The sequence below is a fragment of the Oryx dammah genome, unplaced genomic scaffold, assembly GCF_014754425.2.
Source record: "Oryx dammah isolate SB20612 unplaced genomic scaffold, SCBI_Odam_1.1 HiC_scaffold_26, whole genome shotgun sequence".
Lineage (NCBI taxonomy): Eukaryota > Metazoa > Chordata > Mammalia > Artiodactyla > Bovidae > Oryx > Oryx dammah.
In genome coordinates this window covers 99,730,753-99,755,313 of record NW_024070210.1, presented here as the reverse complement: position 1 = coordinate 99,755,313, position 24,561 = coordinate 99,730,753, and the positions used below count along the sequence as shown (strand labels likewise).

Sequence of the window (24,561 nt, the reverse complement as noted above, 5' to 3'; positions counted from 1 at the left end):
ATTGCAGCCTTGCATTTAGCTCGGGAAACACCCAGGGAACTGGGATTCCACCTGGCTGACCTCTCACACTGAGGCCTCGGTTCAAATGGAGAGAGAGGAACAGAGGTGCCCAGCCCTCACCTTCCAAGACCTAAGATGAAGTTTCCCTGGAACAGAAAGAAAGACTGAGAACAGTGGAATTGTGTCCACTGAAAGGGTGAATGGACTTGAAGCAGCTGTCCAGTTAGGATAAGCCTGTGTACCCCCTGCAAGTCAGCTACCTTCCAGGAATGAGAGTCAGACTCGATCTGACTGTCAGAGTAGGCATGTCTACTTTCCTCTGAAAAAAAGAGGTGCTTTCCCCACCCAAGTACCAGGAGAGTCTATCCGGAGTCCTTGGGACTTAGGCTTAGGAGTGCTCATCAGTTCTAAAGTCCAGCTCAGACACAGTTCTCCACATGATGATAGCATGGCAGGTAGGCCTCCTGCAGAAATGTCCTGTCACTTATCATTTAGCTCCTATGGAAACTAGATAGAGAGTTGAAATGCTTTCACTTTTCTTAAGACTTGCTGATTCCCAAAAAATGATATGCTCATTGTATTAAAAGTAAGCTTAACAGTTGAAATCCAAGCATTACATAAAATTCCCCATGTGAGGACCCTCACTGAAAACAATGTGGCGCCCAGTCTGGAGAGTGTCTTCACAGATTCAGCCGCCCATTTTTAATTACCTGCTAGCCCCTCGGTTGCCAGTGGCAGACGCATACTCAAAGCTGGGGGTGGATATCGGGCCTCCCACACGGGAGCCGTGGACCCAGGCTGAGGGCAGAAGGCTCTGATGAGCAGGAGAACCAGACTTCACCTGGCCCCTGTGGCCCCCACACCTCCCTGCTGCAGGTCACTCCCCAGACAACAGAAAACCCGCACGCCACCCCCATCAGTACACTGGGCTGACTGGTTTCACTCTTGTCAAGTAAGAAAATCCTCGGAAGGAACATCTTGCCCAGCTGGGCTCAAGTATCTCCCCAGTTATCTGTGGTCATGGCAGTTTCCACAGGAGCCTCGGGGGCAGAGAGGAGGGGAGGGTCCCAGAAGAAGGGGCAGGGTTGTGTCATCAACAGACCAACACATGGCATCTTTAAAAATGTGACTCCAGCCCATTTTACCCCGAAAAGGATCCTGTTAATCGGACTCTTGAATCTTGCCTCTCCCTTCTCTTCCCGCTTAGTGTCGTTATATGTTTAGGCATCTGTGTGTGTGTCATTCTTCTCAGTAGTAGCTTCCCTGGTAGCTCAGCTGGTAAAGAATCTGCCTGCAGTGCAGGAGACCCCAGTTCAGTTCCTGGGTCAGGAAGATCTGCTGGAGAAGGGATAGGCTACCCACTCCAGTATTCTTGAGCTTCCCTGGTGGCTCAGCTGGTAAAGAATCTGCCTGCAATGCATGAGACCTGGGTTTGATCCCTGGGTTGGGAAGATCCCCAGGAGAAGGTATAGGCTACCCACTCCAGTGCTCCTACCTGGAGAATTCCATGGACAGAGGAGCCTGGCAGGCTGCAGAATGGGGTTGCAAAGAGACAGACACGACTGAATGACTTTCACTTATTGCATGTTTTTACTATTACAATACTGTTGCAGACTCCACCCTTGTCCTTGTCTCTGTGCCCTTGATGCAATTTCTATGGGATTAAGTCTGAGAAGTAGAAGGTGCTGGCTCAAAAATGACTATTATTTCAAATGTCAACTTGTGCCACCCACCCCCCTGTACATGATTCAGCAACTGTGTGAGCACCTCTGCCTCCTTTGCTGAAACTGGATAATATACATTTTTAAAATTTGGTCAATCTCTAAGCAAAAAAAAAAAAAAAAAATACCCTTAATGTTTTATTTTGTACCTCTTAATTATTAGTGATGTTGGAAATCATTTACAGTCATCCCTCGGTATCCTGGAGGGATTGGTTCTGGACCTCAGTTCAGTTCAGTAGCTCAGTTGTCTCCAACTCTGCAACCCCATGAATCGCAGCACGCCAGGCCTCCCTGTTCATCACCATCTCCCGGAGATCACTCAGATTCACGTCCATTGAGTCCGTGACGCCATCCAGCCATCTCATCCTGGGTTGTCCCCTTCTCCTCCTGCCCCCAATCCCTCCCAGAATCAGAGTCTTTTCCAATGAGTCAGCTCTTCGCATGAGGTGGCCAAAGTACTGGAGCTTCAGCTTTAGCATCATTCCTTCCAAAGAAATCCCAGGGTTGATCTCCTTTAGAATGAACTGGTTGGATCTCCTTGCAGTCCAAGGGACTCTCAAGAGTCTTCTCCAACACCACAGTTCAAAAGCATCAATTCTTCGGCCCTCAGCCTTCTTCACAGTCCAACTCTCACATCCATACATGACCACAGGAAAAACCATAGCCTTGACTAGATGGACCTTAGTCGGCAAAGTAATGTCTCTGCTTTTGAATATACTATCTAGGTTGGTCATAACTTTTCTTCCAAGGAATAAGCGTCTTTTAATTTCATGGCTGCAATCACCATCTGCAGTGATTTTGGAGCCCCAAAAAATAAAGTCTGACACTGTTTCCACTGTTTCCCCATCTATTTCCCATGAAGTGATGGGACCGGATGCCATGATCTTCGTTTTCTGAATGTTGAGCTTTAAGCCAACTTTTTCACTCTCCTCTTTCACTTTCATCAAGAGGCTTTTTAGTTCCTCTTCACTTTCTGCCATAAGGGTAGTGTCATCTGCATATCTGAGGTTATTGATATTTCTCCCGGCAATCTTGATTCCAGCTTGTGTTTCTTCCAGTCCAGCGTTTCTCATGACCTCTGTGGATACCAAAGTTCAAAGATGCTCAAGTCCCTTGTGTAAAACATTGTAGTATTTGCATTAGAACCTACACACATCCTCTCATATATTTTAAATCATGTCTAAGTTACTTATATAATACCAAATATAATGTAAAAGCTATGTAGATAACTGTAAATAAAATGTAAATGCTATGTAAATAGGTGCCAGCACATGGCAAATTGAAGTTTTGCTCTTTGGAACTTCCTGGATTTTTTTTTTTTTCCCCTCAAAAATTTTCCACCTGAGGTTGGCTAAATCTGCAGATGCAGAATTCGTATATAGGGAGTGCTGACTGTAAAGTGTTTAATTTTTTTAATGTCAGAGAAATTATTAGCAGCAGTAGAAGTATCAGATCTATATGGTGTTTCTCTCAGTATGTTATCAGCAACCAAATCAGGAGCAGGTTAATATTTGTTTTAGAGATGCCTGGTTTCCAACATCATCATAACAGCACCTTATAAGTAGTAGCAGAAATATCATCTGTCTCCTAACTGTGTCTCTCATTTTGCCTTCCACTGTCAGCTAAGTTTCTGAAAGCAGAAAGTGTTTGAGGACTGTAATTATCTGGTGGCAGATTTTACCTACCAGTATAATCTCAGAGGATCTGTTCCAGGACTCACCACAGATTACCCCAACCTCCATCATAAATGTAATACTATATACATATGTTTTTTAAATTCTCAGATGCGCTGAGTCTTTGTTGCTTTGCTCGGGCTTTCTCCGGTTGCAGCAGTCGGGAGCTACTTTTCCTTGCCTTGCGTGGGCTTCTCATCGCAGTGGCCTCTCTTGTTGTGGAGCACGGGCTCTATGTGTGTGGCTTCAGGAGCTGCATCTCACAAGCTCTGGGGCATAGGCTCTGTACTTGGGGCATGCAGAGTTAGTTGCTTCATGGCATGTGAGATTTTCCTGGACCAGGGATCAAACCTGTGACTCCTACACTGGCAGGTGGATTCTTATCCACTGTGCCAGGAAAGTCCTATAGAACTTTATTTATTTTTAAAAGATCCAGGTATAAGTGATCCGCACAGTTTAAACTTGGTGCTTGAGCATCAGCTATATATATATATTTTTTTTTTTTTGGATAATTTTTCCTGCCTGAACCACTTCTCCTAAAGAATTCTTATAATCATATGAGAGCATCCAGACCTAGGAGGTTTGGACTGTGTTGAGTATTTTTACTCCTTTGTGACAAAGCATTGTCAGAAACGTGGTGGGGCATGGGTGGATACCCAGCACAACACTGAAAGGTTCAGGCAGTTGACAGGCTCAAGTTTCTGCTCAGGGAAGTGGGGCCCAATGTCACCTGGCCTGACGCCTGCCACCCTTCAAATAAATTTTAAATGCTCAGCAACTAGAAGGCCCCCCGGTGGCACTTGGTGTAAGTGAGGTTGTAACTGGGAGCCGTGTAAGACATTGAGAAAAACTTTAGGAAGGATCCATCTCTGGTTTTCAAGGCAAAAGAAATGTTCTTTTCTGCCAAGACAAGATGAGGAAGCTGAAAAAAAAAAAGATGGGATTTTTTTCCCTATAAAGCAAGAGGGGAAGTTGTCTTGAGGACAAGAATCAGACACAGTGGAGAGGGACAGAAGAGAGGCCATCTGAACTCCACTGTTACATCCAGTCCCACCACGATCAGGCAGGCAGCGGGTGGGGGCCCCGGGCCGGCCAGCAAGCGCTCCCCTCGCCAGAGGCCCCCACGTGTGCAGTGAGCGGACGTCCCACAGGCCACTAATGGACTCTGAACCGAGCCAGCCGAGGGGAGCTCAAGCAGAGCATCAGGAAAGAAGAAACTCACACAGCCTGGCCTGGCTCCTCGAGAAACCAGAGCAAAACACCGGGCTTTCTTTCATCTGCCCCTCTCCCACCATCCGCCTCACCCTGGAGAGGAGGAGCCCTTGACAAGTGTGCTCATCCTGCGATCCTCCTGCATCCCCAGCCCGAGGGTTAATGGCTGACTTGCCCCCCGCCCGGCAGCGGCAGCCAGCTCTCTGGAGACCGCGCCTTTGTCTAGAGGAGGCTGAGAAAGGGCCATGGCCTCCCCTCCACCCAGTGCTGTCAGAGCCATATTCCGGGTAGGACCGTGGGAGCACAGAGCAGAACTGTAATGAGCCTCGCCTGATCCGTTGCCCGCTGGGGTGTTCTGGAAGGAGACGGAAGCTGCCCCGAGGGGCTGCCGGGCTGGGCGCTTATCTGGAATTAAACTCTCCCCTGGAAAAGCATTACAGCCCTGAGCTTTCCAGGGGGTGGAGATTGGCGGGGGGGGGGGAGACCTTTTGCCCTTCTTTTCTGCTTCTTTCTCTCTTAAAATTCTACCACAGTAGAGAGGGTGAGACAGAAGCCTTCCCTGCAAGACTCAGGATCAAGCCCCGGTCCCAGAGGGTTCCAGGACACCCCAAAGCCGGGCAGCCTCTACCCACCCAGGTCAGTGTCTCCCAGGCAGTTCTTGGGGGTGTTCAGGTCCAGTCAGCACTGGCTGTTGTGCTGTCTCTCAGACAGGCAGTTTTCTGCAGGACCTGCTAGGTGGCTGCCATCCCAAGAGGGAGGTCCTGGGCCTGGTGTTGGGTGTGGAGAGGCCACTGGCCCGGCTTCCCTCCCCCTCTGCCTTCCCCAAAGCAAGCATGGTGTGTGGCCTGCTGGCTTCAGGACCCCACTTTACCACAACTGGAAAGCTTGGGTAATTTACTCTGGACCATAAAGCTAGGCATGGGTAGAGGAAGATCATTTACTCGGGTCTGCCTGATGTCAGAGACCTGCTCGCACTTACTGGTACCCACCAGATCAGCCCAGGAACGTAGTGGCCACTCCCGAGAGAATTTGGGATGGGGTCCCATTACCTTACAGGCTACTTTGCAAATGCCCACTTATCCTGTGGGGTCGACCAGTTGTTCTCAAACCTGCCTGAGCCTCAGAATCAGCTGGATGGTACATTTTAAAATCGATGGCTGCCCTCCTCCAGCATTCCCGACTCTCTGACTCTGGGTTGTGGAGTCTGGGAACATGCATTCCTAACAAGTTCCCAGGTGATACTGCCATCCCCAGCCTCACCACTAGTCTTCGAAAGCCACTGGGGAGCACCAGTCCTGCTAAACAGAAAATATGCCAACATATTCACCTTTCAGGGCCTGCAGAATATTTGGAGAACTAACTCTAGGTTCTACTGTCCTTTGAGTTTTGAAGTAGTTTTGTTTTTTTTTTTTTACTGAGGTATATTTGATTTATAATGTGTTAACTACTGCTGTACAGCAGAGTGCCTCAGTTATACATATATATACATTGTTTTCCACTATTGTTTATCACAGGATATTGAATATAGTTCCCTGGGCTATATAGTAGCACCTTGCTGTTTATCCATCCTATATACACCAGTTTTATAGATCTGTATATATTATGTATAATATCTATAAATCATATCTATATGTCAGTTTATCCGTTCTGCATACACCAACCTCTCAATGCTTCCCTCTCCCAGCCCTCCTCCTTGGCAACCTCCAGTCCATTCTCTGTGTCCCTGTTTCTGTTTCATCTGTTCACTTCAGTCACTCAGTTGTGTCTGACTCTGCGACCCCATGGAAACCCATCTATTTCATAGATGGGTTCATTGGTGTCCCATTTTAGATGCCACATATAAGTGATATGGCATTTCTGACTTGCTTCCCTTAGTATGATAATCTCTAGTTGCAGCCACATTGCTGCCAATGGCATTATTTTGTATTTTTTATGGCGAATATTCCATTTTATACACACACACACCATATCTTCTGTATCCATTCATCTGTTGCTTCCATCTCTTGGCCATTGTAAACAGTACTGCTGTGAACGTAGGGGTGCCTGTATCTTTGTGGATTATAGTTTTGTCCAGATACCTGCCCAAGAATAGGATTCTGAATCATATGATAATTCTACTTTTAGGTTTCTGAGGAGGCCCCATACTGTTTGCCACTGTGGCTGCACCAACTTGCAGTCCCACCAGTTAAGCAGGAGAGTTCCCGTTTCTCCACACACTCACCAGCATTTACTATTTGTAAACTTTTTGATGAGGGCCATGCTGACCGGTGTAAGTTACCTTCAATTTGTAGGAAATATCTTTTTTAAGTGACGGGAATCAAAGGGTACCTCAAGTGTGTTCTATGTCTTTTTTTTAAATTCTGTATTTATTGTACTTGGTTGCCCTGCTTCTCCACTGCTGTGAGTGGGCATTCGCTAGTTGTGGAGAGAGGGGCCTGCTCTCTAGTTGCAGAACGCGGGCTTCTCCTTGCGGTGGCGTCTCTCGTTACGGAGCCCAGGCTCTGGGTTCATGGCCTTCAGCAGTTGCAGCCCGTGGGCCCAGGAGTTGCGGCAGGGGGGCTTAGTTGCTCTGCGGCCTGTGCAGTGGCCCCAGACCAGGACTGGAACCTGTGTCCCCTGCATTGCCAGGAAGACTCCCACCTGCTGTACCACCAGGGAAGCCCAAGTGTGTTCCATTTCTAAAACAGCATTTCAAAGAAAACATGAAAAAAGGCCACCCAGGTATTAGATTATCTCTGGGTTTTCTGTATATTTAAAATTTTCCAAAGTGACTTTTCATGAAAAGAAGCTGTAAAGTGAACTTCTGGTGGTGAGTCTCAGCTTCATGGGAGAGGATTTTCCTGCCTGAAGCCTTCTCCCCACTCACTGGAAAAAAAGTGTTGCTATTTCCCAGCACCGTGCCGTCTAAACATGCCGTGTCTGGGAGGGCATCTCCTCACTCAGTCACGTGGAATGCGCTGTGAACACTGCCACCGCTTCAGTGCACTCTAATTTTGCTCACACGTGGAACCGTAGGCCTTAGGCATCTATCCCTCCACACTGTGTTGACAAACCACCCAGGAGGGTGCTTCTGTGTGAGGCATGCCTGTCACCGAGCTTTGCTGAAGAAGGCTGAGGCGCTGAGGGAGGACCCTGTCTCTCCGCAGGACGAGCCACTCTTGGGCAGCTGTCACCCCCAGACGCCCCGCCGGCTCCCCGCGCCCTCTGCTGGCAACACCGGTTGCTCGTTCATGCTCCCGTGCGCTGCTTTGTTTATGACGTCACACCTGAAGCGTTCCAGCTGGAGGGCATTGCTGCTCATCCTTTTTAAAATACAGCTTGAGAACACAGCGCTGATGGATGAATAGTTTTTAACCTCCTTCCTGTCTTCTCAGCTTCCACCTTCTCTCCAGAGCTTGTTACAATAGCCCCCAAAAGGGTTCCCTGTCTCTGACCTTGCCTCCCTGTATCCCTCCTCAGTACAGCAGACAGAGGGAGCCTGTTAAAATGTAAGGTGAATCCTGTCACTCCTCTAGTACAGACCCTCCAGGGGCTTCTACATCTAATTCTAGAGAGAAAACACAACCCTATGGGGCCCTATGAGACCTGGCATTTGGCCCCACACTCTCTGACCAGCTCTCCCTGCTCACCTCCACTGGACACGTGTAAGTAACCATCACCACCTCTAAAGAGGTGGTGTGTGTTGGTCAGACTGATCTCGCTCCGTCCTGATGGAGTCAGGGCGGGTAGGGGGCCTCAGAGAGTCTGTGGTAATCGGGAGCTTTTATGCTGGCCGGAGTTCTCTGACTTAAAGACCACCAGAGCCCTAGGGAGTCCTCTTCCTCGTGTGTGTGGATACCATCCCTTCCACCCTTCCCTCCCTGGAAGCCTCACCTTCTTGATAACGTGTCACAGACCAGAATGGGACGTTCCTGTCACATCGAGGCTGTGAGGAGGTTTCGTCTGCTGGCTGGGGGCCTGTTACCCTGTTGCTGTGAGGTGAGGAGGGCAGGCCTGGGCTCGGGGCAGTGGAACAGCCTGTGGATACCAGTCCCTGCTCCTGGCTCAGCACCTCACAATGGAAATCTTGGGGAGAGGCAACGTCAGCCCAGGCCCAGCTGCACCGGGTTCCAGTCACGAAATGTCTCAGAACCTCCACTTCCAGGTCTGTAACGACAGAGATGGTGATGCCAGGCTGGCCTGTTTGATGACAGCTAAATAGGCCCCTTGCTTGTTTATCTGCCATCTTTCCAAAGCCAGTTCCATGCGGGCTATGAAAAGTGCAGGGGTGTCCAGAGAAACCGCTGTAGGTCTTGAGAGCCAGGCTGCAGGTTTCCTGTGGTGCTCACCCTGCCGGGGGACTCCGGAACCCACAGAAACATGCGTGGCCTGTCACGTTCCCGGGGTTCAGGCCCAGGTGCTCCTTAGAACTGCCAGCCCCCTTAGCATTCCCACAGGGTGGGTGGCCGAGGGCCCCTCGGACCGCGTGTGTCCCTGTGAAGGACTTATATTCATCCATGATGGGGGAGGAACAGCCGGGGAGGCCTGGGGGCACCCTGCTTTCCAAGCTGTGGCAATACGACCCACAGAGGGTGCCCTCACTGCCCTTCTTTCTGGCTCCCACCGCCCGGGGCGGCTGTCAGCGGTCTGGGGTGTGTGTCTGCACAGTGTGTGTGCACGCACACACACAGTCTGCAGGTCATACTACAGATACTTAGTTCTTCACCTTGCTCTGTTCCTTTAACGTATCCCTTTTGTTAAGTCTTGTCCATAAGCACACCTATTTTGTTTCATTTTTAATTTAAACTTTTTATTTTTTATTGGGTATAGCTGATTAATAATACTATAACAGTTTCAGGTGAACAATGAAAGGACTCAGTCATACATATATGTGTACCTGTTCTCTCCCAAACTCCAGTCCCATCCAGGCTGCCACATAACACTGGGCAGAGTTCCCTGTGCTATACAGTAGGTCCTTGTTGGTTATCCATTTTTAATATAGCAGTGTGTACAACTATTTGTGTGACATATTTTTCATCCTATTTCCTTAAACTCTCTCCACCATTGTCATAATTATTTCCATAATGTCTATGTAATTTTATTCTTTTTGATATATACTATAACTCACTAAACCTTATATTCCATGAAACATCTTTGTATGTGTGTATCTTTTTGCTTCTGTGGAATTATTTCCTTAGAATTCATTTCTAAAGTCCACATATTGTCTTAAAGGGTGTAGACATTTCTGATATTCTTTACATCGTCTCTTTCCCAAAAGGTGGTATTGATGTCCAGTGCTAGGAAGAATGCTTTTTGTTGTTGATGTTTTGGCATTACCAGCTGGGTGCTATTGGGAGAGGAAGGTATGGAGAAGTTCAGTTCAGTTCAGTTCAGTTGCTCAGTCGTGTCCAACTCTTTGCAACCCCATGAACTGCAGCAAGCCAGGCCTCCCTGTCCCTTACCAACTCCCGGAGTTCACTCAAACTCATGTCCATCAAGTCGGTGATGCCATCCAGCCATCTCATCCTCTGTCGTCCCCTTCTCCTGCCCCCAATCCCTCCCAACATCAGAGTCTTTTCCAGTGAGTCAACTCTTCGCATGAGGTGGCCAAAGTACTGGAGAAGAATGAGGAGGAAGAGATCTGTTAGCAGTTACTAGAGATGCAGTGAGGTGGTTTGTTTTGTCTTCTCAGCACGACCAGCTCCACAGCCAGCAGCTGTGACACGGAGTTCACTAAAGAAGATGAGCAAAGGCTGAAGGACTACATCCAGCAGCTCAGGAATGACAGGGCGGCGGTCAAGCTGACCATGCTGGAGCTGGAGAGCATCCACATCGACCCGCTCAGCTACGACGTCAAGCCCCGGGGAGACAGCCAGCGACTAGACCTGGAGAATGCGGTGCTGATGCAGGAGCTCATGGCCATGAAGGTATCCGTGGCGGGGGGGGGGTGCCTTTTCTCAACCCTCATCCCCTGCACTCTGCTGTCATCAGGAGGAAACATAAAAAGGCCTCTCAAGAGCTGGTTAGCCATCCATGTGCAATTGCCTCTCCACAGGAGGACAGCCAGAACCTCGTGTGTAGACAGGAATGGTTTCAGTATGTCCAGGGTCCCTTGAGCTGGAAGTGCTCCTAGAGAGGTTCACTCAGCACTGGAGAAGCCTCGGGGGGTCCCAGGCCAGAATGGGACACCTCATCTCCAGGAGAAGCCAGAAGAGGTCTCGGCAGGGTGAAACAGCCTCCTATCGGCCTCCAGAATGCTTGCAGGTGCTTCCTGGGTTGATGCTGATGTTAAGGTGAGGCGGGGAGAACAGAGCGAGGCCAGGGCAGCATTTGGACAGGAGCCCTGGTTTCCTGACCCCCTTGTCCGTTTGGTGCTGTGTGGGACGCCAACAACCACCTTCCCCATCACACCCCAGGCGCCAGTTCGCCCTCGTCCTGGTCGTCCTGGGTAGAGATATCCCTGTAGATACTTGTGGCCTTAGACCTGTTCGGACCTGCAGGTTTCAGAGATTTAGGACTGGTCTTTGTTCTATTCTTGGCTGAGAGTTCCTGTTGTACATTTATACACCCCTCAGGTTTGTCATCGGATTCCTCAAAGGAGGCTTTTCTTTTCCCACCCAAAACCTGAGGACACACGTGTCCTGGCCGCCCCTCCAGAAGGCAGCCTTCTAGTCTCCTCTATGAGGTAGTGCTCCCTTCGGGCGCTCTGGCCTGGCTGTCCACCCCGCCCTTGTGCAGGTGCTGAAAGCCCAGGTCCTCGGGCCCCTACCCATCCGAGCCCTCAGGGACCAGCACTGTGACTGCCTCATCTTTCCTCTTGGGCAGAATGCCCGCTTCATCTCTGGCACCCATGCATTCATCTCTCCTTCTCTCAAGCTTGCGTCTGTGTGTTGTTCTGGGCGTGACTGTCCATATTAGCTCAGGACACAGTGTTGCCAGCACCTTAAGAATCCTGTTTCTAGTGGCAAAAGATGAGACGGTTCAGTGTGTGGAAACACCTTTCATCCTGGTTTTATGTCATCGTCAGGAAAGGTTTGCGTCTTCTTTTGAGCAGTTGCTCAGCACATTGCCCTCTCCGTGGCTAATAGCGTCCCTGAGTGTAACCAGCCGTGCTGGGTGCCCTCCCAGTGTTTCCCCACATTGGAGCTGAGACCATCCCCTCACCTGTGTCTGGCTTACCCAAGACAGCACAGCAGGCCTGTGGCTTCTTAGCCCAGAGGAGGGTCACTTCCAGGATGACCACAGTCAGTCAGTGACTTGGTGAATCCCTCTCAAGGGATTCAGTGTATGAAGTGACTCCGTGTATGAAGAATCCTTTTAAGTAGGATCACAGAAAGAGCTGGGGAGACTGACCAGGTGGTCATGGGCTGGTGGACTCGCCCTCCAGCAGACGCAAAGGACAAGGGTCATGTATGGGCTCACCCTGAAAGGGGGACTGTAGCTTGGTGCTTACCTGGCCTCCGAGCTGGATGTCGTGGGTTCACACTCAGGCTCCATAATTTACTCAGTATGTGGGCTGAGAAGAGATTGTAGGCTCTGCTTACCCCAGTGTCCCATCCATGAATGGAGATATTCATAGTACCTACCTCAGGATGAGAGGACTTAATGAGCTGCTTAGGAGAACCATTTAAAGCAGTGTTACATGCTCAGTAAATGCTAGTGCTTCTCACTGTTACCTGGTCCCGGAGAGCACTGTCCCATTTTGGGGTCACTTCTTACTCTTCACAGCAAACTCTCCTTTGGCTTTTGCAAGCTCCTTCAGGAAGTGACCTGAAGAATAGTCACCTGAGGAGGGCTCTGTTTCCATGGATTTTATTTGGGCCCTGAAGTCGATAGGGCCTGGGGCCACTGTCACTGCTGTGGATGCTCCCGAGCTGCCCAGCGTGGCTGCAGGACCCAACTGCCATGAGAGTGATGATATCCATGGATTGGTGTCATGGAAAATGGGAAAGGAAACGGAATTTAGAAGGGACCTAGTCAGATGCTTCAACCTCTTTGATATGGGTTAGCCTCTGCCTGCAGAAAACTGGCCTCCAGCAAGGTGAGTATAGAAGAGGAGGTGGAATCTCCTGGTTGTTAGAAAGATGCTCCTTATTGTGAGCCAGAGCCTGCAGGCCTGTCCCTTCTACCCGTTGATCTCCGCTGTGGTGCACAGTGGCAAGCCCGTGGCGTGGTGCGGGCATGTGGAGACAGCCGTCCAGTCTCCCGCGAGGCTGTGAGTGGCGGTCGGGGGCCCCGCTGTCGCCCCACCAGGCCCTCATGTGCTCTGTGCCCTGCAGGAGGAGATGGCCGAGCTGAAGGCCCAGCTCTACCTCCTGGAGAAGGAGAAGAAGGCCCTGGAGCTGAAGCTGAGCACGCGAGAAGCCCAGGAGCAGGCCTACCTGGTCCACATCGAGCACCTCAAGTCTGAGGTGGAGGAGCAGAAGGAGCAGCGCGCGCGCTCCCTCAGCCCCACCAGCAGCGGAGGCAAGGACGCGGCCGGCAAGGTAGGGCGGCCGGGCGCCCCCTCCCCTCCCGCAGAGCTGCGCTCACTGCCCGCCGCTTCCTCACGTGCAGAGGAACTGCAGCCATTCTAGAGATCTGAAAGACAGTGCCGTTTTGAGTGCAAAGAAACCAAGTCCACATTTTTTCACCTCACTTTATGTAGCTGGTAAAGCATCTCATAGATCATGGTCTCATCCGGGGAGTGGCCTGAACAGTGGTCCAGGAGGCCGGTACTCACCTCACCCCCTCCTCCTGGCCCGTGTGATCCTCAGTGTTGATCACGTGGTACTGAGCACCACACGTCATCTCCCCTGAGTCTCATGACTCCCGGGAAGCAGGAGTTATCCCCTTTACATGGCAAAAATGAGGTATAAAAGAATGGGGGCGGGGGCGGTCTCACAGCTGGTAAATGGCAGAACCAGGATTTAACCCCAGTCTGGCTGACTCTGGTCCTCCTCCTCTCACGTGCTTCCTCCTCAGCTTCCTTAAGGTGGAAGGCAGGAGGTGGCCTGAGGCAGAGGGGGAGGAAGGCGAGCGCTGAGTTACCCCGAAGAGTGCAGAGTGTGGGCTGCCGGCGGCATCATCTTGCAAACTCACACTTTCATTAGCCCTCAAGTCTTTTTTTCTAGAATTCAAGCTCATTCTGTCATCCTCTATTGCAGAATAATCCCAAATACTGAATTGGAGAAAAAAAATAGTCTAGACCCTAAAGAAAGACATCCCTCGCCACAGGGTCCTGGAATTCCGTGCATGCGATTTTCTGTTTCTGATGAACGCCAGCTGCTCCTGACCCATTTATCTCTGGCCCGAGACTGTGGGCGTGCAGTGACTTGCTGCTCTGTGAGTGGCCCCTCATGGCCCAGGTGTAGGGGTGTCTCCACCAGAGGAGTGTCCTTAAGAAGGAAGCCCCTTGCTGATGCTACGCGGCAGAGAATGGTTCCCCTAAACAGCTAAGAACTGTGCTGCCTGCTCCAGAGGCCATAGCCGCCCTCTGCCCACTTCACCTACAAGGGTGCCAAGGGAGCCGGGGCCACAGCACCCAGTGGGGCTGCTCTCCCAAGGCCCTGCTGCTTCTCAGTCGTCCACTCCTGTGATGGATGTGACGTGGTCCAGGCAAGATGCTGCAGGTAGTTCCAGGATTTTAGCTTCCAGTGCAGGACACCAATGGGCAAACAGATGATCACAACAGAGGGCACAACATCCAGAGTGCAAAGATCGATGCCCAGTGCGAGGGGAGGCCACAGGCCAGACCCACGATCCAGATTTGGAGGTTAGGGGCAGGTTTCCTGAACACAGACCCAGTGGAGAGTGGGTGCAAGCCCAATGAAGAGGCCAGGAAGGACGTGGAAGTCTGCCCTGGGCCGATGGAGCAGCACAGGCCAAGCCCAGGGGGCGGAGGCGTTGATGTGTTGCCTGGAGAGACCCACCAGCTGCGCCGTCCTGGGCACGGCGAGGGATCGCAGAGGGGCTTTTGCAGGAAGGGACGTGACACAGTCTGAGCTTGGGAAAGGTCACCAGGGGGTGCACCCTGAGACCACATGCCAGTGCCTGAGGGGTCTGACCACGGGGTTGAGGGCTCTGACCATGGAGTGGGCAGCAGTGCTTCTTCACACGGGAGAATCCGGGGCTCACAGACATGGCTTGTCCGTTCTGTGGCAACGGCTTCAGAATCTATCCACAGCCCTTTGAGTTTGTGAGCCGTCACTCTGGGACAGAGCTCCTGTGTTTGCGTATGTACTCTTAGGGTGGGGTGGAAGTGGACTTACTGAGCTCTTGCCAGGAGAGGCCCATGAGCTGAGCATTTTCCCCTGGTTCTTCCTATTTATTTTGACTGGGGGAAGCACTGTATTCTGTGGAATGGCTCCAAAACACAGAAATCTCTTTGACGTAAAAGACCAGATGATTTATTTTTATTTTTTTACATTAAGAGTACAGAGCTTTTATAAAAGTACCCTGTGTTGTTCAGGTAATGAAATTAGAGTAAGCTGATTATTTTGTCTTTCAAAAATTAGACCCATTTACTCTATCAATAATATCTCCCTTCTGGGCTATTCATTTGGTCTTATCTGTTGGTAGATGAGGCAAGCAGTCTGGAGCAGAGGCTGGAGCCAGATAGTCAGTATTTTAGGATTTGGGGGTCATACAGATTCTGCTGCACCTATGTAATTCTGCCATTGCAAAACTGTCTCTTCCTTACTGCGAAGGAAGAGACAATACAGACACAGAGGCACGTGGCTAGGTTCCAACAATGCTTTATTTATAGACACTGAAATTTGAATTTCATATGATTCCTACATATCATAAAATAGTCCTTTCTTTCCCTTGATTTAAAAAATAGAAACACAATTTTTACTCTGTGGGCCTTAATAAAAACAGGTGGCCAGCCAGACTGGAGTTTAGAACACCTACTCTTGATTCAAGGTAGGGAGGTGGTTGGGTGTTGTGCTTCGTTTAAAACTTCCCTTTGGCCAACAGGCTGAGTCCCACATCTTAACCAAATCACATTAGGTTTTTTCAGTTCTTGTCTGTGTGCAGCAGATTACTAGACGCGCTCGGTGAGCCGCACCGGGGGAAACAAAGCTGGCCTGTCTTTAAGGAGACGCGTCAGCCCCGCGGGGGAGTCGATGTGCTCACAGAGGGTGTTGGACGCTGGAGAGATTGCAGAGCTGGTCAGTGGCAGCTCGGGGCTGCAAGACGCCAGGTGGAGCGGAGGAAAGAGAGCAGAGCTGGGGGCCGGAGGAGAGCTCAGACGCGGTGCTCTGCTCCCGAGCCCCGGGGGCTGTGGCGCATCTATGTGGGCAGGCAGAGGCGCCCTCGTGCCTCCTGTCAACTGGACTTCCAGCCCTGGGCCCCTGACCCCTTGGAGCGCTCACCCACTGAGATGCAGCCTTCTGTCTACATTCTGTCTCGAGTAACAGGGCACAGGCTTTTTCTTCTGGAGCCTGGGTTGTAGTAAATCCTCAGGAAATGTCTGCTGAGCAAATTATCAGATGAGCACTGTCCCCCTCTGTTTATTCCACAGCAGAGCAGCTGCCCTCCATCTGTATGCAGACAGTGGGCCGCTCAGATGGGCACAGTCACAGTGTTATAGATGGACTGTGCTCCATGCTGGGTTTAGGCCTTCTCTAAAGGCTCTCACGTGTCCTCATCTGTAAAACAGGAGGAGTTGGGTTGCTGCTGCTGCTGCTGCTAAGTCGCCTCAGTCGTGTCCGACTCTGTGCGACCCCATAGACGGCAGCCCACCAGGCTCCGCCGTCCCTGGGATTCCCCAGGCAAGAACACTGGAGTGGGTTGCCATTTCCTTCTCCAGTGCATGAAAATGAAAAGTGAAAGTGAGGTCACTCAGTCGTGTCCGACTCTTTGCAACCCCATGGACTGTAGCCTACCAGGCTTTTCGATCCATGGGATTTTCCAGGCAAGAGTACTGGAGTGGGATGCCATCGCCTTCTCGGATGAGTTGGGTTAGGTGACGTCAAAGTTCCTGTCTGATGCCAAGACACACTTCCGTTTTCCTCCCCTTCTCCTGGGTTTTCTAGATGATTACCTGGACCCAGTGAAGCCCCTGAATCCAGAGGAGACCAGGTTTCTCCCCGGAGGGTGTGGGGTGGGGGAGGGACCACACAAGCATGTATGTTTCCCACGCGTCTTTCCTGAGTGAGGAGCGCTGGCCGGAGTGGGCATCCTGGTTCCGCCGGGTCCTGGCAGTGACTCAGGACAGCATCACTTCCTTGAGCCTTGGTGTCCTCCTTGGCCAGGAGGGGACACTGACAGTGTCCGCTGCAGAAGGCCGTCACGGTGGTCAGACGAGGGGACTCGTGTGTGTGACCTGGGCGCCCGTGAGTGCTCGGGACGTGGGGCAGCCTGGGTGCGCTGCGGGCGCCCGGCCGGGGCCGCCCTGCCGTTCTGCCCGCCTCCCGCTCTGCCGTCGGTGCCCTCGGCTCAGCCGCAGGCCTGACCCAGTGCTTTGCGTCCTCAGGAGTGTCCGGACGCCGCCTCCCCTGCCCTGTCCCTGGCCGAACTGCGGACAGCGTGCGGCGACAGCGAGCTGGCCACGGAGTTCACGAACGCCATCCGTCGGTAAGCACCCAGCCCGCTGCCCAGAGAGGCAGTTTCTTCCAGGGGTGACGGCGTAGGCCAGGGGTGATGGCTGGGGTCGGTTCTCGCAGCTGCTGACGCCACTCGTTGGGGGTATCACAGGTGCCTGGGAGAGAGGAGGCCCCGTACCGCCTTCTTGTGCAGGCCTGCAGGCCAGAAAGGTGAGTGCAAGAGGAAAATATATCCAGTGATGCCACCTGGAGACAGAAAGGGCCTGCTTCTGCACCTTTCCGTTGTGGTGTGGCACTGGCTAGAATCTCAGGACTGTCTTAAACGGTGACAGTCAAAACAGGTGTCTTTTGGTATCACTGGGATGGAATATTGCAGGTAAATTCTGTTGGCTCTTTAGGGAATTTTTAACAGTTTCTTTGGCTGCTTTATACATATAGCATCTTCCTCAAATAGATAATTAAGTTGACTGAAGAGAAAACAAAAAAAACAAACAGGTGTCTTTACCTTGTTTCCACCTTCAGTGAGAATACCTGCCTCACCATCTTGGTCTCTTTCCACTCAGACATCCTCAGTTTATTTACCTCTGGGCGTTTTCCTCTATTGTGGCTGTTTCTCTGTCCTTTCTAGATCTGTCTTCCATATCCTGACTTTTCATCCTCTCCCCACCCTTTTGCACTCAGTTCTAGGGCAAGGCCGTCCAGCAGAAAAGTAATGCAAATCACACCATAATGTTAAATGTTCTAGGACCCATGTTTTTTTAAAAAAGAAGAAACAGATATACTCCACTTTAATAACGTATTGTATTTCACTCAGTGCATACAAAATATTTCAAAATATAAATCCATATCTCTAAAAGATATTCTTTCTTCTAATTTTTCTAATTATTTTTTGGAAAAATTTCTTCTAATTTTTTTTTTTACTAAATTTTCAAAATCTACTGTGAATTTAGTACATTTATACTTATTGCACATCAGATTCAAATGAGCCAACACATCGAGCGTTCAGTAGGTCTCATGGCTGTGGCTGCCCTATGAATAGTGTGGTTCTGATCAGCCCTGGGTGTTCATTGGAAGGACTGATGCTGAAGCTGAAGCTCCAGTACTCTGGCCACCTCATGAGAAGAGTTGACTCACTGGAAAAGACTCTGATGCTGGGAGGGATTGGGGCAGGAGGAGAAGGGGACGACCGAGGATGAGATGGCTGGATGGCATCACTGACTCAATGGACATGGGTTTGGGTTAACTCCAGGAGTTGGTGATGGACAGGGAGGCCTGGCGTGCTGCAGTTCATGGGGTCGCAAAGAGTCGGACACGACTGAGCGACTGAACTGAGGAGGTTCTTAAGGTCCACTTTCCAACCTATTCCAGTCTTCTTGCCTGGAGAATCCCCATGGACAGAGGAGCCTGGCGGGCTACAGTCCATGGGGTCCCAAGAGTTAGACATGACAGAGCAACTAAACAACAGCAAATGTATTCCCTAGCTGCAGCCACCATGGTGTTTGACTGATGTGTTGAGTTTATTTTGTTGATTAAATCTATCATCTCTCTCGTAATAATGATATCTTCTTGCGTCTCTCTGAGGACACTTATACTTAACATCTTGCCTGCTGTACTGACTGCTTCCTCACAGGTGAGCGTTACAGTTGAGCCTGGTGACTTGGCTGTGGCTCGTAAGCGCACCTTCCACGCTTTCTGTCCTCCCTGCTGACGGAGGTCTCTAGGCCGCGCGTCTGACCCAGGTCTCTCCTGCCTTTCCTTTCTTACGATTGCTCACAGCTTCTGGCAGACAAAGAACGCTCCTTAGTTTCCATCATTCTTTAGGATTAAAAAATATATAGATGTTTGCCATCACTTGGGAGGATTTGGAATGGAGGGGAAGGCTACAGTGCCTGCTAGGCTGCTGTCTTGATCCAGCCAGGGCTGTTGATTTTATAGTGAAGCCTCCAGCTGAGGGTGGACCAAACGCTGCCTTGTAGGGAACCTCACTACCCTCCTGATTGACTCACTGCCACTTTTGCTCTTTCCTTCCAAGTTGTAATAGCTCAGTTTCTACACTGCCAGCACTTCTGGCCATGTGGTTAAATGGTAATCGCTTTGCTTGAGGAGGGAAGAGAGAAGCTGTGCAGAAAATGCCCTCACCTAATCCTGATGATGTGATTGCACCAGAAACCAGGGACACAAACCACCCCCTGCTTCCAACTGGGAGCCATTTGGATATTGTGTCTGTAAGCTAAGCCCCTGCATTTTTCAAGATCCCCGAACCTCAGAGGCCCTCGCTAGCACAAGCAGGTTGCAGACTCTGCTGACTAAACATAAAGAGATTTCATTTGTTCTGTCAGTCACAATGGATTTCCAATAGCCAGCCTTGAGTTGGTTAGCATGGATTTCTAATCAAGCCCCAGATATATGGAGCCAAGAAAGAACCCACAGGGCTACAGGAAAAAGGAAAATAACATAGTTATACTGTATACATAGCTTAGAAATGAGAATCATTATTTCATGAGGGTTTATAACATAGATGCCCAAGCACTGAGGTTTGGGGTGTTTCTCTTTTTAAAAGTCAACTGGAAACTACCACCTTCCTTGAAGGTGTTAAATCACCGCCAAGCTAGTGGCTGAGTCAGTCCAGGGTTTCCTCCCAGAATTTTCAGACATTTTCCTTTTTTGGAAAATGATGCTTCCAAACACCAAAGTTGTGGGCCCCAGGAACAGGACTGAAGAGAGCGGGTGTGTAGAGGGGTGGGCAGAGGCTGTGCGTGCTAAGTTACTATTCATGTCCAACTCTTGTGACCCTGTGGACTGCAGCCTACCAGGCTCCTCTGTCTGTGACTCTCCAGGCAAGAAGACTGGAGGGGTTGCCACGCCCTCCTGCAGGGGATCTTCCCCACCCAGGGATCGAACCTGCACCTCTTACACCTCCTGTGTTGGCAGGTGGGTTCTTTACCACTGGCGCCACCTGGGGCGGAGGCCTGGCGTGGGCTATTCTGGCAGGAGCCCCGGGAAGGGCCTTGCGACACTCCAGTCGCTGCCTGGTCCCTGTCCTGCCCCAGCGGCTGCAGCCCTGCAATCCTGCTGTCTACGCCCAACCTTCTTCTGTCTGGAACAAAACCAGGCCTTCATGCAGTCACACATTTACCGTCTAACTTCCATCTGGTCTGATTTTTTTCCCTCCACTTCCTTGAGCACTTATTGTGGGATATTGGCTCCAGGCTTGCCATAAAACCCCATCTGGATGACCAGGTTTCCTGTCTTGCTCATGAGGAGTTTTCTTATCAGGGCACCTAGTCTCCCCTGTTGTCTGCACAGGCTGTGTGCTGCAAAGCCTTTCTCCACCCCAGATCCCCGTCTTGCTCATGTTCCTAGTAAAATATAACTGAACAGCCTTCTCACCGGAGAAGTAAGCTGACTATGCAGCTCAGGAGAGGGAGTTTTCAGAAAGGAATCTTCGTGTACTTCTGTGGTGTTTGTTTAGCCTACCTTGAGGACCTGGGCACAGCTGAGAGGAGCAGACGGTTTCTCCGTCATGCTTAGGAGGCGGCAAGGAGGAGGTGGTGTCCCCTGTGTGAGGCGGAGGAGGCAGGGGCGGGGAGACTGGACAGCAAGGTTGAGTGGTCACTCAAGGTCACACGGCAAGGCCACAAGGAAATCTCACACCACTGCTTTCTCCGCTGGACTCCATGTGCTGGCAGGGGGGTGCTTACCCATTGAGTGTGGGCCTCTTCCCTGTCTATAAAATTTACTGATTGATTCTTGTGTGCCCTGAAAGTGAGAGTTGCTCAGTCATGTTTGACTCTTTGTGACCCCATGGACTATGCAGTCCATGGAATTCTTCAGGCCAGAATACTTAGAAATATCAATAACCTCAGATATGCAGATGACACCACCCTTATGGCAGAAAGCAAAGAAGAACTAACGAGCCTCTTGATGAAAGTGAAAGAGGAGAGTGAAAAAGTTGGCTTAAAACTCTAACATTCAGAAAACTAAGATCATGCCATCTGGTCCCATCACTTCATGGGAAATAGATGGGGAAACAATGGAAACAATGAGAGACTTTATTTTGGGGGGCTCCAAAATCACTGCAGCTGGTGACTACAGCCATGAAATGAAAAGACGGTTGCTCCTTGGAAGAAAACCTATGACCAACCTAGACAGCATATTAAAAAGCAGAGACATTACTTTGCCGAATAAGGTCCGCCTAGACAAGGCTATGGTTTTTCCTGTGGTCATATATAGATGTGACAGTTGGTCTGTGAAGAAAGCTGAGCACCGAAGAATGATGCTTTTGAACTGTGGTGTTGGAGAAGACTCTTGAGAGTCCCTTGGACTGCAAGGAGATCCAGCCAGTCAGTCCTGAAGGAAATCAGTCCTGAATATTCACTGGAAGGACTGATGTTGAAGCTGAAACTCCAATGTTTTGGCCACCTGATACGAAGAGCTGACTCACTGGAAAAGACCCTGATGCTGGGAAAGATTGAAGGTGGGAGGAAAAGGGAACGACAGAGGATCAACAGAGGATGAGGTGATTGAATGGAATCACCAGCTCAGTGGACATGAGTTTGGTTAAGCTCCCGGAGTTGGTGATGGACAGGGAAGCCTGGCATGCTGCAGTCCATGGGGTCGCAAAGAGTCGAATATGACTGAGCGACTGAACTGAACTGAGCCTTTCCCTTCTCCAGGGGATCTTCCCAACCCAGGGATCGAATCCAGGTCTCCCACATTGCAGGCGGATTCTTTATCAGCTGAGCCACAGGGATGCCCAAGAATACTGGAGTGGGCAGCCTATCCCTTCTCCAGCAGATCTTCCTGACGCAGGAATCAAACCAGGGTCTCCTGCATTGCAGGCAGATTCTTTGAATACATCATTGCTGTGTTTGTTATGAGCCTGCCTCTCCTTCCCTCAATTCCCTGGTAGCTCAGACAGTACAGAACCCACCTGCAATGCAAGAGACCCGGGTTCAATCCCTCAGTCAGGAGATCCCCTGGAGGAAGGCACAGCAACCCACTCCAATATTCTTGCCTGGCAGGCTACAGTCCATAGGGTCATAAAGATTCAGGCATGACTGAGCGACTAACATGACCTTCCCTTTCTCCTTCCCTCCTCCACTCCCTGCAGGAGAGGTGGGGGGTGGCGGGTAAGGGGTGCAGGAATCATGGCTTACTCACCCAGCTGTATGACTGGTGCCTCTGTCCCTTCTAAGTGATCCCTAAACCATCTCGGCCTCATTTCTCTCTGCCCACTGGACATCTCCCCTGAATAGACTAGAGCCTTAAAACAGGAAGTCCAAAACAGAAATTATTTTGTTTCCTCCTGCCCTTTGAAATTGGCCTCTTTTTCAGAACTCCTATTATATGTAAAACCTTCGAAGTCTGCCTCTTATTAGCAGATAGTATTGTTTTTTCCCCTTAAACCCCATCTGTCCCATGAAGTTTGCATTGCCTTTTCCTGAATTTAGCCCTCAACCCCTCCGAAATCAGAGTAGCATCTCAATGGGTCATTCTGCCATTGGTCCCATCCTGTGTTCCCCCACAAAAAAACACCTTAAGTCATGCTTCTGATCATGTGGCTCTGCAGACAGATCTTCCATGGTGGGACCTTCGTCATCATATGTAGGTCCCTAACTTCACTTCTTAGCCTGTATTTCAAATGTTTCCCTACACGTTATCTGTGGTCTAGATTCATCCAGACGGTTCATCTTTCCATGAGCATGCCCTTTGCTTTATCCCCCTACCCCACCCCATCTCTCTCAAGCTGTGAACCCCTCCTTCTTATCCCCTGCAGTTGGACACTCATCTTCCTGAAGGTTCCTCAGGCACCTCTTCTCTGTGCTGCTGATGGTACAGACCACTCATCACCGTCAGTGCCCACAGAGCCTGTGGTTGTCAGAGAGCCTTAGAGCAAACCACAGGGAGCCTCCTGGAGTTCAAATCCACATCCAAGTTCCAAAAAATATCTGTCCAGCTCTAGAAGTCTTCCAGACTTGATGGTACCCACTGACCCCTGTTCCAGTAGCTATGGATTAATACTGTTCCTGAGCCACACACATACTGGATTGAAATGAAGAGTTCAGTTCAGTTCAGTTCAGTCGCTCAGTCGTGTCCGACTCTTTGCGACCCCATCAATTGCAGCACGCCAGGCCTCCCTGTCCATCACCAACTCCCGGAGTTCACTCAGACTCACGTCCATCGAGTCAGTGATGCCATCCAGCCATCTCATCCTCGGTCGTCCCCTTCTTCTCCTGCATTACTTTACTAGCATGTGACATGAGTGCAAGTGTGCGGTAACTTGAGCATTCTTTGGCATTGCCTTTCTTTGGGATTGGACTGAAAACTGACGTTTTCCAGTCCTGTGGCCACTGCTGAGTTTTCCAAATTTGCTGGCTACCGGGGTCCAGCCCCGGTGGATCCAGGGTAATTCGAAGGGGAGACGGATAGGCGAGGAAAGACATTTATTTATTAATATAAGATTAGATTAGGAAGAAATAGTGTAGTAGGAAAATTTAGTGGAGAAAAGGAGGCTGAATAACTTGGCTTACGGGGAAAACCAATAAAATTCCAGACAAGGACTTTGCACCATCTACGTTAGGCCACCTGCGTCCGTTTGAATATCGGAGAGTGCCCCACCTTGGGCTCTCTCTCTTACAGATCTTAGAAGCCAGAACAAGTAAGTAGACATGGTGAGCCTCCCCGCTCCAGATGGGAATTCAGCCGGAAAAAGAAAAGAACGACATGGGAAAGCCCAGCATCGGTGCAAGACTCCAAAAACCATTTTTCAAAATCAGCTTATATACCCCAAGTTGTACATAATGGAATATGCAGAGTTATGCAGGGGCAGCAGTCCTGACCCTCATTGAGACAAGGCTTTCTTTTTGCATACCCTCCCATATACAAAAGGTCTCAGGTGGTTTACATTATCTTCTGGCCAAGAGGCTTGTTAACATTTTTATGGCTCTCTTCCTGGATAATTGTCTATCAACCAGAAAACTCCTTCCCCTAGAAGTGTTTTTTCTTTACTCTGCATCACCCTCAAAGTACTAAATAAAGTTTCATTCCTGTAGAACAAAGGTGCAGTGGGTTATAACAAAGAAAGTACTTAACTCAAAGATCTAATGTTGCTAATACCAGGTCTACTACCTGTTTTTCTATATACCAACTATATCTAAAAATAAAAGATATGAAAATTTGGCAGCAAGTATTGGCTCAACAAATGAAACCTTTAATCAGTCCTATTCTAATGATTTTGACTCCTCAGAAGCCCCTACATTCCTAGGATGTTTCAAGCTTCCTGTGCCTCCCGCAGTCAGGAGGCCTCAAACAATCACATGCGCAGCTGTACGAGTCCTGCAGGCAGGCTAAAAAGCCATCAGAGGGGTTTTTGGATTGAAACACTCGTATTATGCCCAGGAGATTTATTATCTAAAAGCTCTAATTTTTTCCAGAAAAAGGTGG

The 24,561-nt window shown here is 50.1% G+C and overlaps 1 protein-coding gene across 1 annotated transcript in view; it reads left to right on the top strand.

The window, feature by feature from the left end:
• Positions 1 to 24,561, top strand: part of LOC120852630 (colorectal mutant cancer protein) — a 311,627-nt gene that overhangs the window by 270,614 nt on the left and 16,452 nt on the right. The window contains exons 13-15 of the mRNA XM_040225966.1: positions 10,278 to 10,512; positions 12,865 to 13,071; positions 17,046 to 17,146. Of these exons, the coding sequence (XP_040081900.1) occupies positions 10,278 to 10,512; positions 12,865 to 13,071; positions 17,046 to 17,146 (543 nt within the window). The remainder of the gene's footprint in view (positions 1 to 10,277; positions 10,513 to 12,864; positions 13,072 to 17,045; positions 17,147 to 24,561) is intronic.